At 45.1% G+C, this 14,957-nt stretch overlaps 1 protein-coding gene across 1 annotated transcript in view; it reads right to left on the bottom strand.

The window, feature by feature from the left end:
- Window positions 1-14,957, bottom strand: part of CYFIP2 (cytoplasmic FMR1 interacting protein 2) — a 64,042-nt gene that overhangs the window by 8,907 nt on the left and 40,178 nt on the right. Inside the window, exons 9-24 of the mRNA XM_077266427.1 lie at window positions 14,568-14,696; window positions 14,113-14,217; window positions 13,095-13,186; window positions 11,892-12,009; window positions 8,270-8,389; window positions 8,018-8,143; window positions 5,869-6,035; window positions 5,420-5,567; window positions 4,888-5,041; window positions 4,155-4,311; window positions 2,791-2,887; window positions 2,613-2,689; window positions 1,954-2,062; window positions 1,746-1,865; window positions 789-988; window positions 542-629 (exon numbers count right to left, since the gene is read on the bottom strand). Of these exons, the coding sequence (XP_077122542.1) occupies window positions 542-629; window positions 789-988; window positions 1,746-1,865; window positions 1,954-2,062; window positions 2,613-2,689; window positions 2,791-2,887; window positions 4,155-4,311; window positions 4,888-5,041; window positions 5,420-5,567; window positions 5,869-6,035; window positions 8,018-8,143; window positions 8,270-8,389; window positions 11,892-12,009; window positions 13,095-13,186; window positions 14,113-14,217; window positions 14,568-14,696 (2,007 nt within the window). The remainder of the gene's footprint in view (window positions 1-541; window positions 630-788; window positions 989-1,745; window positions 1,866-1,953; window positions 2,063-2,612; window positions 2,690-2,790; window positions 2,888-4,154; window positions 4,312-4,887; window positions 5,042-5,419; window positions 5,568-5,868; window positions 6,036-8,017; window positions 8,144-8,269; window positions 8,390-11,891; window positions 12,010-13,094; window positions 13,187-14,112; window positions 14,218-14,567; window positions 14,697-14,957) is intronic.

Raw genomic sequence — 14,957 nt, 5'->3', positions numbered from 1 at the left:
GGGGACTCGTCACCAGGACAAAAGTGTGCAGTTTTTGCTCTTATTTTATTCCAACACCTCCCCTGAGTATTGCGTTTTTTGTTTTATTAAAATCCGCCAAGTGGTTTCAGAGATACAAGCCTTTTTATTCAATGTTAATTTTTATGGTATTTTCAAAGGGGCGTTACTCAGAGATTCTTTGGGGGTGTGTCTGCATGAATAGTTGGTGAGCCACGCCCCCTTTGTAAAGCCCTAATAAAGTAGCACTAATTAAAAAGTCCCCTATCTCTGAAACCGTATGGCAGATTTTGAAACACTAAAAAACGTAATGCTCAGGAGATCAGCGGGAACAAAATAAGATGAATAACTGGTCACTTTTGACCTGGTGTCAGATCCCCTTTAAGAAGGCAGGAGTCTCCTAGCACTTGATATGTTAGAAGAAAATTGTGTAACAGATTGGAAAATGTGCCTGAAATGAATCCTTGAGTCTAGAAGTTCAAAAATGGAAGAATATATAGAGAAGGCACCTGTCATGGCGATCTCAGTACTGGAAGACACTGACCTTGGATCCATACAGATAATAAGGCTGTACATTGGCAGGCTTGTCTCTCTGCGGCTCCTGGGTGAATGGGATGGCTGTGCGGACAAACCTGAAGAAGGAGATGAAAAGGGTTAGAGAAAAATTACAGATTCCATAGTTGTCTTAAGACTCGGCCATGACACCCACAAGGTAACACTGACTCAATAGGGACCTTCCACGTTTAGGGTATATTCACATTGTGACATTTTATGGGAATAGCTGCACCCACCGGTTGGTTGAGCCGTTGTAGCAATAATTGGGCAAGAAGTCGAAGTTGAGCTCCCAGAAGACGTGCAGGGTGTTTCTTCCATACGGAGCGGACACGTTGTGATTGGCTTCTCGGAACATGGCGTCAAAGCTGTCCAATGTTAAGTGCTTGGATAGAAGTCGGTGCGTGAGGCGGTTGATGTCAAGGAGCCATTCTAGTTCCTGGAAACATGGACAATGGGTGAAGGGGGTTATTATAGGTGATGGTTAGGAAAGATGGTGGAAGGGAAAAAGATTCTGTCAGTCATGGCAGCACCGGAGTTTGGGAATTGGGGAATATCAACAAGATAAAGTATAATTATAGGTCCCACTGTTGGGATCAATATCTGTCCCAATAATGGAACAGACCGCCATGTCTGGACCAGCTCAACAGCCTCATATATACCTATGATGTAGTTGAGTTCGGGCCAAGGGACCAGTTGACAGGTCGGACCTGTAGCTGGGCTGGACCTGTGGGTGGGCTGAACTTGTGGCTGTACAGGATATATGGCCAGGCTGAACCTGTGGCCAGATTGGACCTGTAACTGGGCTGGACCTGTGACCGAACTGTACCTGTGGCTGGGCTGGACCTGTAGCCGGGCAGGACCTGTAGCTGGGCTAGACCTGTGGCCGGGCTGAACTTGTGGCTGTACAGGATATATGGCTGGGCTGAACCTGTGGCCAGATTGGACCTGTAACTGGGCTGGACCTGCGACCAAACTATACCTGTGGCCAGGCTGGTCCTGTGGCCGAGCTGAACTTGTGGCTGTACAGGACCTATGGCCAGGATGGTCCTGTGGCCAGGTCAGACCTGTAGCTGGGCTGGATCTGTGGCCGAGCTGGACATGTGGCCAAGATGGACCTGTGGTCGGGCTGGACCTGTGGCCGGGCCGGACACCAGAACATCCCTCATTATTACTGCTGTACAGATGACACTCACCACTATGGAGGTCAGATCTTCACTCTCAAAGCGACTGATCGCCTGATCCAGCGATTTGTACATGGCGGCTGAGATCCGCTGAGTGATCAGCCTGTTCAGGTCAATAGATCTGCCCAGCAGCTACAGGGAAGATGAATATATGATTATCGGCAATGTATCATCTTCAGCCCAAGGAGGACGATCAATACAAAGACCAAGGATTCCGCACCTGCACGTGTCGCTGCTTCAGCAATGTCTCATAGCGATTGGATGGTGGGTAAGGAATGATCACGCCGTAGTTCTTACATTCTGCCCGGAATCGTTTATCCAACAGGACGCTGGAAGAAGAATACGCATAACGCATAACTACCACAAAGGGTTAATTCACACGTGGCCGATCTGCTGCCGAAATGTCCGCAACTGAAAATCGGTTCCTGAACAGAAGAATTTCTGCAAGAAAGGCCGCCGTCAGAGATTTAAAGGTTAAAGGCACATGATGGCTGATTAAATCAATCATCATCTGCTGGTAACGATACGGCGTGCGTCAAAGTCAGGGATCTGACACATGACATACCGATACAGACAACCCCTTTAACACTGCCTGGTCTCAGTTGGTTGACAGCTATCACTCTCTTCCCCCATATAGGTGCACGCTCAGCTTCGTCGTGCATGCATGTGTTCCTTTTGGGATGAGGGTAGTAGGTCGCTATCAGGAGAGCAAACAGGATCGGGCATGTTAATATTCAACTGCCCCATCACTCTATCTACTGACATCTCACATCAGAGGATCGTCGGGAGGACAGTCCAGCTGAAATCGACAGGTTTGGCCAAAATTAATCTTACAATATGTACGGCCAAAATTCTCTAGGGGTCAGTAGTTCTCTGTACCTGCCGGACATGGCCTTGTAGTAGGCGAAGATCTGGTCTGATAACTTGTACACAAACTGGTCAAAGCACAGATTCACCTGGAACGGAAGAATTAGACAAAATTATGCCGATATACACCTTGGGATTAACCCATTAATGTCAGCGACGACCCATCCGTGAAACACAGTGACCCTCTTACCTCGGCTTCAATTTCATCATAGAGGAACTGCTTCTTAAACTTGGTTAAAGCATAGTAGGCACTATCATTGTACAGGTCAAGAGGATAGAGGACGTACCTGGGGAAGAACATATTATACAGGTCACCTGTCTTTTATGTAAGTAGAACCCACTTTCATAAATTAGGCACATTACTTAATTCATTTTTTTTACTAATAAATTTTTCTTTGTGTGTGATACCTACACTATCCACTAGAGGGAGTGAAGGAGCAAGGTACATATTGATTTCAATGTATAACAGTATGCAATGAGCGCCCTCTGGTGGAGACTGCAGGGAGTCAGGATTTTACCATATTATTTTTTGTCTATGCAGGTGTACTGTGTAACAGAGGCCTACTGGGTCCAGGGTGGTGAAAAAGTAAGAAAAAAAAACTAGAGATGTAGCAGAGTGGAGATTGTGTGATAGTGGCGCTGCATTTGTTTATTGAAAAAAAGTAAGGCTTATCTTTCCTTACATTCCTAAAGATAAAAGGGCAGTATAGCCATGCACATCCATTGTTTCTATAGCTGACATATTCAGATATAGCAGAGCTAATAGTGCGTGACTTTGAAAATGTAAAAACAATATGACTTATCAGATGTAGCAGAGCTGTATTTGTCAGAGCCAATAGACAAGAGCTTGTCTAGAGCTGTGTTTGTCAGATGTAGTGGGAGGGAGATTGTCTGATGTAGCAGAGCTGGGTTCGTCAGAGCCAATAGAGAAGAGCTTGTCTAGAGCTGTGTTTGTCAGAGGCGCCAAAGGAACGTTTTTCTGAAGTAGCAGAGCTGATTTTGTCACACGATGAGGCAGTGGAGGAAAGTTTGTCTGATGTAGCAGAGCTGTGTTTGTAAAGAAGAGAACTTGTCTGATGTAGCAGAGCTGTGTTTGTCAGAGGCAGTACAGAACATGTCTGATGCAGAAGAATTGTCTTTGTCAGAGGCAGTAGAGAGGAACTTGTCAGATGTAGCAGAGCTGTGTTTGTCAGAGGAAGGAGAGCAGATCTTGTCTGATGTAGCAGAGTTGTGTTTGTCAGAGGAAGGAGAGCAGAACTTGTCTGATGTAGCAGAGTTGTGTTTGTCAGAGGAAGTAGAGCAGAACTTGTCTGATGTAGCAGAGTTGTGTTTGTCAGAGGTAGTAGAAGAGAAGTTGTCTGATGTAGCAGAGCTGTGTTTGTCGGAGGCAGTAGAGGGGAACCTGTCTAATGTAGCAGAGCTGTGTTTTACAAAATCAGAGGAGGAGGTGCTTATTGGGCATCACCACAGGAATTTCTTTTTCCTTTCTTTTTTACATTTCCATCTAATATAGTGCCAGGAGACCCCGTATCCCTCGTCTCGGTGACCCCTTACTCCATCATAGATGGCTCCTTGGTCTCCAGGATGTGGTCAGTGAGGATCCAGGGCATGGACATCTCGATGGGGAACTGAATGCGTCGTCCCATGGTCAGTTCAAGAAAGAATTCTCGAAACCAGAGCTGAGACAGATCACAACACTGCTGCAGCGCCTCTGTAACGAGAGCCGCAAAACAAAGTCATGGACTAGTAGCAAACACCAAACACGCCAAGGTGGAAGCCCAAACATCAGCCCCTACCGATCCACTCATCACTGCAGCCTTGGTCATTTTGGAATAAGCCTTATCTGATGAGGAGCCGACACCAAAAATGGGTGGAGTAAAAAATCACATGTCCTAGTCCCCTAGGGGAACTAAAAAATAAAGTCAAAATGTAAAAAAAAATGTAAAAAAAATGTAACATCACCAATTTTCATATCCAAAAATAAAGAAATTAAAAAAAATGCAATAATTGCTAAAATAAATGTGTCCTGCAAAAAACGAAAAAAGTTTAGGCGGAAAATAAAGAAAGCGCCGATGCTGCCCTATGTCCCCTGCCGGTCTCATGATATAAAGAATATCATGTGACCGCAGCAAACAATCAGAGGTCATTGATTGGCTGCAGCCTTGAGAATTAAGTCTGAGCAGAAGAAACACTGTTCTTCCACTTGGGCGAAATTGTGTAGACTGAAGCCGATCAATGGCCGCTGACTGGCTGCAGCGGTCACCGTATTTTTCTGCCCACTACTCACCGCTGAAGTTGAGCAGATGAGTGAAGAAGAAGGACTGTTTGTGGAACTCCTCGATGGCTTGTACGATCGGACCGTCCAGGCTGCTGCGTAACGTCTTTTTGGAGCCGCTCTTGTCCGCGATGAGGGACTCCAGCATTGTCCGCACCATGTACAGCTACGGAGGAGACGCAAGTCATTAACGGGAGTTTTACCGAAGTGGCCGCCATTCTTCTCTGCTGGCCGGCCGAACGATCTCCCGAACTATCGTATGGCCGTCAGTCATCTAATGGGTAAGGCTAGCTTTAGGGTTAGTGGCGGTCTCAGGGGTTGTATCCCCACCCATCACATCACTAATCTAGGGCTAAGCCATCATTTTAGAAAGCAGAAAAGCACTTTAAAGTGAACTTTAAAAAGTTCATCAACATCCGAGGCGATGATATCCTCCCCCTCGGTGCCAACCACCCTATCCTAGTAAGACCTCTTCTTTCATAAAATAAATAAAAGTCAAAAGGGAATCGGTATTTTGAGAAATTCATCTAAATGTCATCCAGACCTGAGTGCTTGAGGGTCCCACCGCCCGACGAGGAACCTTGATGTCAAAGCCACCTTTGGGGTCTTTCTCTCCTCTCAGACATGGGTCATTGGGGGGCTCGCGACCTGCTTCCCAGTCACAGATAGTCTTACGTATGGCCTGCAAAACACTAAAGAGAAGCAGAGACACATTCATTCCAAGGAAATCACTGACGGGTCACACACATGGCTGCCGTTGATGCTGTGAACAGAGCCATTGAGAACAAGAGGCCCTCGCCTAGGGCGGCAATTCCCCTAGGGCGGCAACTCCGAAGCCATAGCAATAATTACTCTATGCGGCATTGTGTGTTTTATTTTGTTCTTTTATACATGTGATGTAACCATGATACTACTTTATCTAATTAACTATTTAGTCCCAGGCTTTTGGTACCTAAAGGTTTCTGAGCGGCGACCCTAATATTACTACATCACCTTATCAGCACGTTCTTCTTTTTGCGCACGGCCTGGCGGAGCGGTTCTCGTAGGGTACTCTGAGCAAAGTCTTGCAGGGCAGCGTAGATGGTATTCCGTATGGCTTGATTGAAGACACTTTCCATGCGGCCCATTAGCACTTGCAGACCCTTTACCATGGCAATCACCTTAAAGAAATCATATTTTTACTTAAAGGCATGTATTTGGGGATAAAAATAATTTTTGCAATTGGGTTTCATTAAAAATGTTGCACCGTTCGGCTTTTACAGGCTCTTTGTTTCCACTTTGATGGTTTCTGTGGTCATAAATCCGCTGAGAGGAGCTCAGGAGGTGACAGATAAAAGAGTAGAAACTCTCCCGTGAGCCCCTAAGTACGAGCTCACTGACAGAGTCTCACTTTACTCATTCTGCAGCCGGCAATAGTGCAGCACAAGAGACTATAGAAGGAAATCGGGGCACATTTATCCATTAAACCCAATTACAAAAATGATTTTTAGCTCCAAATACACGCAATTATTTAAAAACAAATGGTCCTAAAGGTGGACAACCCATTTAAACAGGTAGTACCTAAAGGTGGACAACCCATTTAAACAGGTAGTACCTAAAGGTGGACAACCCATTTAAACAGGTAGTACCTAAAGGTGGACAACCCATTTAAACAGGTAGTACAGGGATGGAAAAACAATTGCTGCGGGATTAGAAAAACATTGCTGCTTTCTTCCAAAAACGGCGCCACCCTTGCCCACAGGATTATATTTCCACACATTGCGATTCCCCTACCATGAACAGTATGATGTCCCCACACACAGCACCTCCTGCGCTGAGCCTCAGACAGACGTCACAGGTGGATGGTGGATAGGCCGACGCACCCTGTTCCACCACTACATTCAATATATCTACCTTAAAAAAATGTCCTTAAACTCGGGCCTGTCTTGGGAAATTTGGATCAGATGTGAGGAAAAGCCACAGTGAGAATGATAGGCTTTAATTCATATTACACCCACCAGGTGGCGACACAGAAAATAAATGACTATATTTTGGGAAATATCTTGAAGAAAAAGTAAAGTTGACACTTCTTAATGCGCATATGTCTCCATTCACTGTGATTTCTGCACAAATGTGCACTTACTAAGCACTTATGATGCCTCTTCTTGGACCATTATATACCAAAATATAAGATCTACTAGATGGAGGGCGGTAATGTCGCGATGGGGTCAGGCTTTGCAGCGTTGAGAATCTCTCCCCCCCATGTGCTCACCCAACTATCCACTCTCTCTTTCCCCATGTGCTGAATTCTCCCGTCTGTGCTCTCTTCTTTGACCTGTCTACCCCATGTGCTTTCCCCCCTGTCTCTCTCCTTCCTGTGCTGTGTTCTCTTCTCAAAGACAATACTGACATTACAGCAGGGGATCGCCGAGGATACATTTTGTGAGGTAAAATATTTTTAAAAATCAGTCAGTGAAATATTTTACCTCACAAAATTAATCCACTGTGATCCCCTGCTGTAATGTCAGTATTGTCTTTTGCTTCCTCCCCTGCCCAGGAGATATGCTATGCTCTGTACACGGTCAGACACAGTCAATTTTTAAAATGATCTTTCGTTCGTCGGAAAACCCCTTTAATGTGACCGGCTTCCTCTGCCCGTAGATACGTCGCGCATCTGGCGCCGGGATCAGCCGAATGATTCACTGCGCCTGCGAGGAATTTGTGCAGGCGCAGTAAATCAGACCACCACCATCTTTGTGCAGACAGATAACGGCGTTCACATTAAAACTGCGCATGCGCTCCTCCTGTGCAAAGACGGCGGTGGTCAGTGAATCATTCGGCTGATCCCGGTGGCGGCGTGTTCGTGACGGTGTTCCGCTGGTGGTTCCGCGCAAGAGGCTGCGTGAGTGTGTGAGAGTGTAAATGTGAGTGTGTGTGAGTGTGTGGTGCATGAGTACAGCGTATAGTGTGTGTGTGGTGCGATGGTGGTACCGCGCAATAGGTTGGTACCAGCAGCAGTTTCCATATTGAGACACCCATCACTTGGGTGTCCCAATATGGTGGTCGGTGAACTTCCACAGCTTGGAATTCTGGGATACGGTGACATCTGGACAGAACAGGAAACATTACAAGGCAATTATATAGATAGCGATGTACGACTTACCTCCACAAAGGCAAATTTCTCCTCACTGGTGTAGTTATACCTTGTAGCTCGCTCGTACTCCTCGGCCGTGCCCGGACAGTCCTTGTTACAGAACTTGTCTGTAGGATGAACCAACTTCCAGGAATACTGCAAGGTGGAGAACAGCAGATACGGGAAGTCAGCGCTGTATACTCTATAGGGCAGATGGATATATGAGGGGGCGCGCGGTTCCAGAAGCGATGCCTCAGATTTGGGTACCAGTACCCCACTCACCACTTCCATGACGTGGGCACTCCACTTAGACAGAAGCTGCAGACCCCTCAGTGCCAGGTCAAACAACTCTCGGTACTCTTCATCCGACTTCTGGCAGTCCAGACCTGAGCCTGTCACCACCTGCCGACAACAGGGCACAGATGTCACCGCCAATATCTGAGCAAGGGAAACCGGATGGAAGACCACCCGGATAAGAGTGTACAAGTGCAAAAAACCCTAATACGTCTGCTGGCAATGAGAAATAATAGAGTGTACGGGGTATTAGCGCAAAGGTTTGTCCCCCAGATGAAGCCTTCCAAGCGAAACACGTATCCGATGTAATGGATCCATGGCTCCATGCTGTTCTTATCCAGGTGTTTTCCCATCCGGATTGTCTGTATTCTGGTGATCTTGCGTTATCTCAATACTGATTCTATCTGTGTATTTTATGTTTGATGTATGAATAAACATGTGGTTTTATCTCAGTGACTGGCCTTTCTTTAGATACCTGCTACAGTGGGGAAAAAAGTATTTAGTCAGTCACCAATTGTGCAAGTTCTCCCACGTAAAAAGATGAGAGAGGCCTGTAATTGACATCATAGGTAGACCACAACTATGAGAGTCAAAATGAGAAAACAAATCTAGAAAATCACCTTGTCTGATTTGGCAAGATTTATTTTGCAAATTATGGTGGAAAATAAGCATTTGGTCATTAACAAAAGTTCATCTCAATACTTTGTAATATATCCTTTGTTGGCAATGGCAGAGGTCAAACGTTTTCTGTAAGTCTTCACAAGGTTGGCACACACTGTTGTTGGTATGTTGGCCCATTCCTCCATGCAGATCTCCTTTAGAGCAGTGATGTTTTGGGCCTGTCACTGGGCAGCACGGACTTTCAACTCCCTCCAAAGGTTTTCTATAGGGTTGAGATCTGGAGACTGGCTAGGCCACTCCAGGACCTTCATATGCTTCTTACGAAGCCACTCCTTCGTTGCCCTGGCGGTGTGCTTGGGATCATTATCATGCTGAAAGACCCATCTATGTTTCATCTTCAGTGCCCTTGCTGATGGAAGGAGGTTTGCACTCAAAATCTCACGATACATGGCCCCATTCATTCTTTCATGTACACGGATCAGTCGTCCTGGTCCCTTTGCAGAGAAACAGCCCCAAAGCATGATGTTGCCACCCCCATGCTTCACAGTAGGTATGGTGCTCTTTGGATGTAACTCTGTATTCTGTCTCCTCCAAACACGACGAGTTTTAGTTCTACCAAACAGTTCTACTTTGCTTTCATCAGACCATATGACATTCTCCCAATACTCTTCTGGATAATCCAAATGCTCTCTAGCAAACTTCAGACGGGCCCTGACATGTACTGGCTTAAGCAGGGTGACACGTCTGGCACTGCAGGATCTGATTCCCTGGCGGCGTAGTGTGTTACTAATGGTAGCCTTTGTTACGTTGATGCCAGCTCTATGCAGATCATTCACTTGGTCCCCCCGTGTGGTTCTGGGATTTTTGCTCACCATTCTTGTGATCATTTTAAACCCATGGGGTGAGATCTTACGTGGAGCCCCAGATCGAGGGAGATTATCAGTGGTCCTGTATGTCTTCCATTTTCTTATTATTGCTCCCACAGTTGATTTCATCACGCCAAGCTGCTCGCCTATTGCAGATTCAGTCTTCCCAGCCTGGTGCAGGGCTACAATTTTGTTTCTGGTGTCCTTCGACAGCTCTTTGGTCTTCACCATAGTGGAGTTTGGAGTGTGACTGTTTGAGGTTGTGGACAGGAGTCTTTTATACTGATAACAAGTTCTAACAGGTGCAATTACTACAGGTAATGAGTGGAGGACAGAGGAGCCTCTTAAAGAAGAAGTTACAGGTCTGTGAGAGCCAGAAATCTTGCATGTTTTTAGGAGACCAAATACTTATTTTCCACCATAATTTGCAAAATAAATTTTCTGGATTTGTTTTCTCATTTTGACTCTCACAGTTGTGGTCTACCTATGAGGTCAATTACAGGCCTCTCTCATCTTTTTAAGTGGGAGAACTTGCACAATTGGTGGCTGACTAAATACCATTTTCCCCACTGTACTTTTTATATGAGTACATGATATAAGTGTCTGTACACAACTGTGCTTCTATCTATCTATCTATCTATCTATCTATCTATCTATCTATCTATCTATCTATCTATCTATCTATCTATCATCTACAGCAGCATGTAAAAGTTTGGGCACCCCTGGTCAAATTTACTGTTAATGTGAACAGTTAAGAAAGTTGAAGATTAAATGATCTCCAAAAATGCCTATGGTTAAAGATGTCACATTTCCTTTGTATTTTAGAGGAATAAAATGTCATTTTCTACATTTAAAATTACAAGAAGAAAAATAGTCCGATGCAAAAGTTTGGCCATCCTTAGACATTTGTGTGCTCAGATAACTTTGACCAAGGTTTCAGACCTTAATCAGCCTGTTAGGGTTAGGGCTTGTTCACTATCAGCGTTAGGAAAGGCCAGGTGATGCCAATTTCTCAGCTTTATAAAAACCCAGCCTCCTCAAACCTTGTGCCAAAAACAGCAGCCCTGGGTTCTTCTAAGCAGCTGCCTAGCACTCTGAAAATGAAAATGGTGGAGGCTCACAAAGCAGGAGAAGGCTGTAAGAAGATAGCAAAGCGTTTTCAAGTTGCTCTTTCCCCAGTTCAAAATGTAATTAAGAAATGGCAGTTAATAGGAACAGTGGAGGTCAAGAAAAGGTCTGGAAGACCAAGCAAAATTTCAGGGAGAACTGCTAGTAGGATTGCTAGAGACGCAAATCAGAACCCCTGCTTGACTGCATAAGACCTTCAGAAAGATTTAGCAGACTCTGACATTGTGGTACATTGTTCTACTGTTCAGAGACTCCTGCACACATATGGCTTCCATGGAAGAGTCATTATTAGAAAACCTCTGCTGTATCCTCATCATAAATTTCAGTTTCAGAAGTATGCAAAAGAACATCTAAACAAGGCTGATGCATTTTGGAAACAAGTCCTGTCGACCGATAAGGTTAAAATAGAACTCTTTGGCCACAATGATCAAAGGTGTGTGTGGAGAAAAAAGGGGACAGAACTTCAGGAAAAGAACATCTTGACAATCATTAACCATTAAGCATGGAGGTGGATCAATCATGCTTTGAGGTTGTGCTGCAGCCAATGGCATGAAGAACATTTCTCAGGTAGAGGGAAGAATGGATTCAATGAAATTTCAACAAATTCTTGGTGCAAACATAAAACCATCTGTAAAAAAGTTGAAGGTGAAAAGAGGATGGCTTCTACAAATGGATAATGATCCTAAATACATGTCAAAATCCACAATAGACGACCATAAAAGGAGCAAGATGAAGGTTTTACAATTGCCCTCACAGTCCCCTGATCTGAACATCATTGAAAATCTGTGGCTAGACCTCAAAATAGCTGAGCATGCAAGACGACCCAGGAATCTCACAGAACTGGAGGAATTCTACAAGGAAGAGTGGATGAAAATCCCTCAAACAAGAATTGAAAGACTCTTGTCTGGTTACGAAAAGTGTGATGCTTTGAAAAGGAGGTGCTACTAGGTACTAACCATGCAGGGTGCCCAATCTATCTAGCTATCGGTCCTTACCTCACTGTTGCTGTAGCGGGCCAGCTCGGAGATGAAGCGGATGTGGTCGTCTCGTATCTGTACCATCTGCTCACATATATTGTACTGTGGACTGATGCTGCTCTGGGTACAGGTCCACCTGGGCAGGAAACAGCTGCTTTAAGCCTGCGGATGGCCTCCGAGGGGCGAGTGGAGAGAGGCTGGGAACACTGGTTAGGTAGGTGCTACCCTGATGGTGACAGCAGACTACTATACACAGACTACAAAGTGAAGCCCTGCGGACATGACACTTATGCACTGAGTCTCCGACACTGCTCCCGATGTGTGTTATTGTTTTCAGCACTGATGTAAAATCAACAGCGCTGCAGACAATCGGCGAGCTCAGCAGCTGGTGCCATCAACATAGCAGCTGAGGGCACTGATTGGCTGCAGCGCTGTCGACATAACATCAGCACTACAGACAATAACAGACATCGGAAGCAGCAGTGGAGACTTAGCGCTGGACCCAGGGAAAGTGAGTAAAAGAGACTGCAGCCGGGCGGGACAGGATTTTTCAGAAATTAGAAGTGCCCTTTAAATAAAAATCTATCCCAACCCATGATTTTGGTGGGATCAGACGAACATCTAATGTGTATGGGGTCCTCCCGACTACTCCCTGGGAGAGGGAATTTAACCCTTTCGATCTTCTAGGAAATTCTGGCAGTGGTGCTCTCCTAGGTAGAACGTTCGGATACATTTCCAGGAGGAGTAACAGAGGAACGTCCCAATACAAAGCTCTGAGAGAAGATGTTATTTTAAAGGGCCATGCACTTTTTTTTGGCACTAAACCTTTGCACGCATGAAAAAAAAAATCAGATTCGAGAAGATACCACTAAAGGGTGAAAAGAATTTTCTAAAAATCTGTATATCGCATACAGCTCCTGGTTATTTTAGCACGTAAATACACCCATACCCGGCTCTTACTAAGCATATCCAGAAAACATTGGGAACCCGTCTGCCAAATATGCCCAGAAAAGTACCAGGACTCGGGGCACTAATACTAAAATACCCCGGAGCCGTATTAATACTACACAGCAGTAAGCAGCTCTTGGCAGTAAAAGCGGGAAGACAATGAAAGCACTTCACAACCACGAGCTGCTTAGTTCAGCAGTTAATTATTTCCTCTCCAAACAGGTCGTCCTACAACAGCTCTCGTCCGGTCCAGACATTACGGCTTGCACTCACTTTGACTTGTTCTCCTCATAGTGAGCACTGGTCTTAATGTATCTGGCCAGCTCTATCTGCATGTCTCCAAAGAGCGGGACCACCTGCAGCTGCTGCAAGAGAAAACAAGAGATGGACTAAATAAAAAGATGGGGGTAATCTCTACGAGACCGCCGAACATAGGCTGGGGTTCATGAAACAGATCTGTACTGAGCACTTCCTCTTTTTCCTTACTTAAAGGGGACTTGTCATCAGGTCAAAAGTGCACAGATTTTGCACTTGTTTTATTCCTACTGTTCCTCTGAGTATTCCATTCTTTGTTTTTTTTTAAATCCGCCATACGGATCCAGAGATATGGGCCTTTTTAGTTTAGTTCTAATTTTTATGGTCTTAATAAAGTGGGTGTGGCTCACAGGATTCTACAGGGGCGTGTCTTTTTGGCTGTCCTGTGAGCCACGCCCACTTTGTAAAGACCATAACAATCACTAAATTAAAAGGCCCATATCTCTGGATCCGTATGGCGGATTTAAGAAAAACAAAAAGCGTTATACTCAGGGGATCAGCAGGAATACAAAAAGATTTAAAAAAAACCTGGACCTTTAAGTCCTGGTTAAACAGCAGCGTAACTCATCTGTCCTGCTAATTTTGCACTATCGCATGGGAAAAAGCTTCAAAAAGTTGTTTGTTCCAAAAATGACAATTCTGAGGTCCGAGCTGTGAAGAGCCGAGTGACTTTACTAAGCAAGACTTGTTAGCCTGAGATGGCAGAGAATAAGGCGGCCGCAGTCCTAGGACAGAAGGACAGGAGCAAGGGGTCTATTTGTCTCTAAAGTCCAGCACTGAGAATTTCAGAAAGTTCTTATAAAGTATCAAGGAAAATATCATATTCTTGAGCATAGATTTAAAGGGGAACTTTGGCCAAACATATAAACTATTCTATGTCTTTTGATGGACCAAACGGGAAGGTGCAAGACACGGCGATTCTGTCACTGCTGGATCATGATGAACATGGCGCCCTGTAATGACCTTCACTAATCACCTTAAAGAATTTGTCAATTTTACTCAGGTTTATCCTCTTCTTAGCGTCCAGCTTGTAGATGTTACTGACGTTTCCGTCCATCAGGTAAAGTCCAAACCCCATCACCTGTAGGAGATGGTACAAGTCGTTAGGACATGATCAGACATGGAGAGTGATGTAGCCGCTCCGTGCACGAAGATATGACTAAAAGCCGGCGGCTCCTGGTAGAAAGTAACTTTATTTTCTCCCAGTAGCTGCAGCTTTATTAAGGAGGTTGAGCAGCAGTGAGATTAATCTGCAGGTAAATAGCATTTACGATTCTCTTTAAGGGGTTAAAGGGATAATCAAAAAAGTGCAGCCTTGTCTTCCAATGATCCTCCGCTTCTTGAAATTTTTGAGTGCATTTTTCATCCGTCAGCAAAAATGGAAAACTAATCTGCATTGCGAGAACTATTGCCCGGGTGGGAGCCGCTCACCTTCAGCAGCATGTGCTTCTCGCTCGGGGTCAGGTACATTTTGTTCTCGTAGTAATCCACGCAGATGTTGACTATGTCGGCCAGAAGCTCTTCATAACCAGGAATCACCTCCAGCTGCTGGTGCAGGCACTGAAAAGACAGGGCATTATAAGACCGCCATATTACTTACTGGCATATTTCGGACTGGCGCGTCCACACATCTAGAAATATTTGCGTATAATATCGGAACGTCACCTTTTGACGTGAGGATGATCATACAAAAAAGAGCGGCGTCATGTAGACGCCACTCATCTCTTCCAGGCACTCGGGTCAACTGTCACCCAAAAGTGCAAGATCTGGAAACACTGACACCAGCCCCTAAATCCAACAAGACCCCCCAAAAAAGAGGTT

Source organism: Ranitomeya variabilis, chromosome 5 (assembly GCF_051348905.1).
Source record: "Ranitomeya variabilis isolate aRanVar5 chromosome 5, aRanVar5.hap1, whole genome shotgun sequence".
Classification (NCBI taxonomy): Eukaryota; Metazoa; Chordata; class Amphibia; order Anura; family Dendrobatidae; genus Ranitomeya; species Ranitomeya variabilis.
Note: the sequence above shows the minus strand (reverse complement) of the source record. Positions and strands in the feature narration are given on the sequence as shown.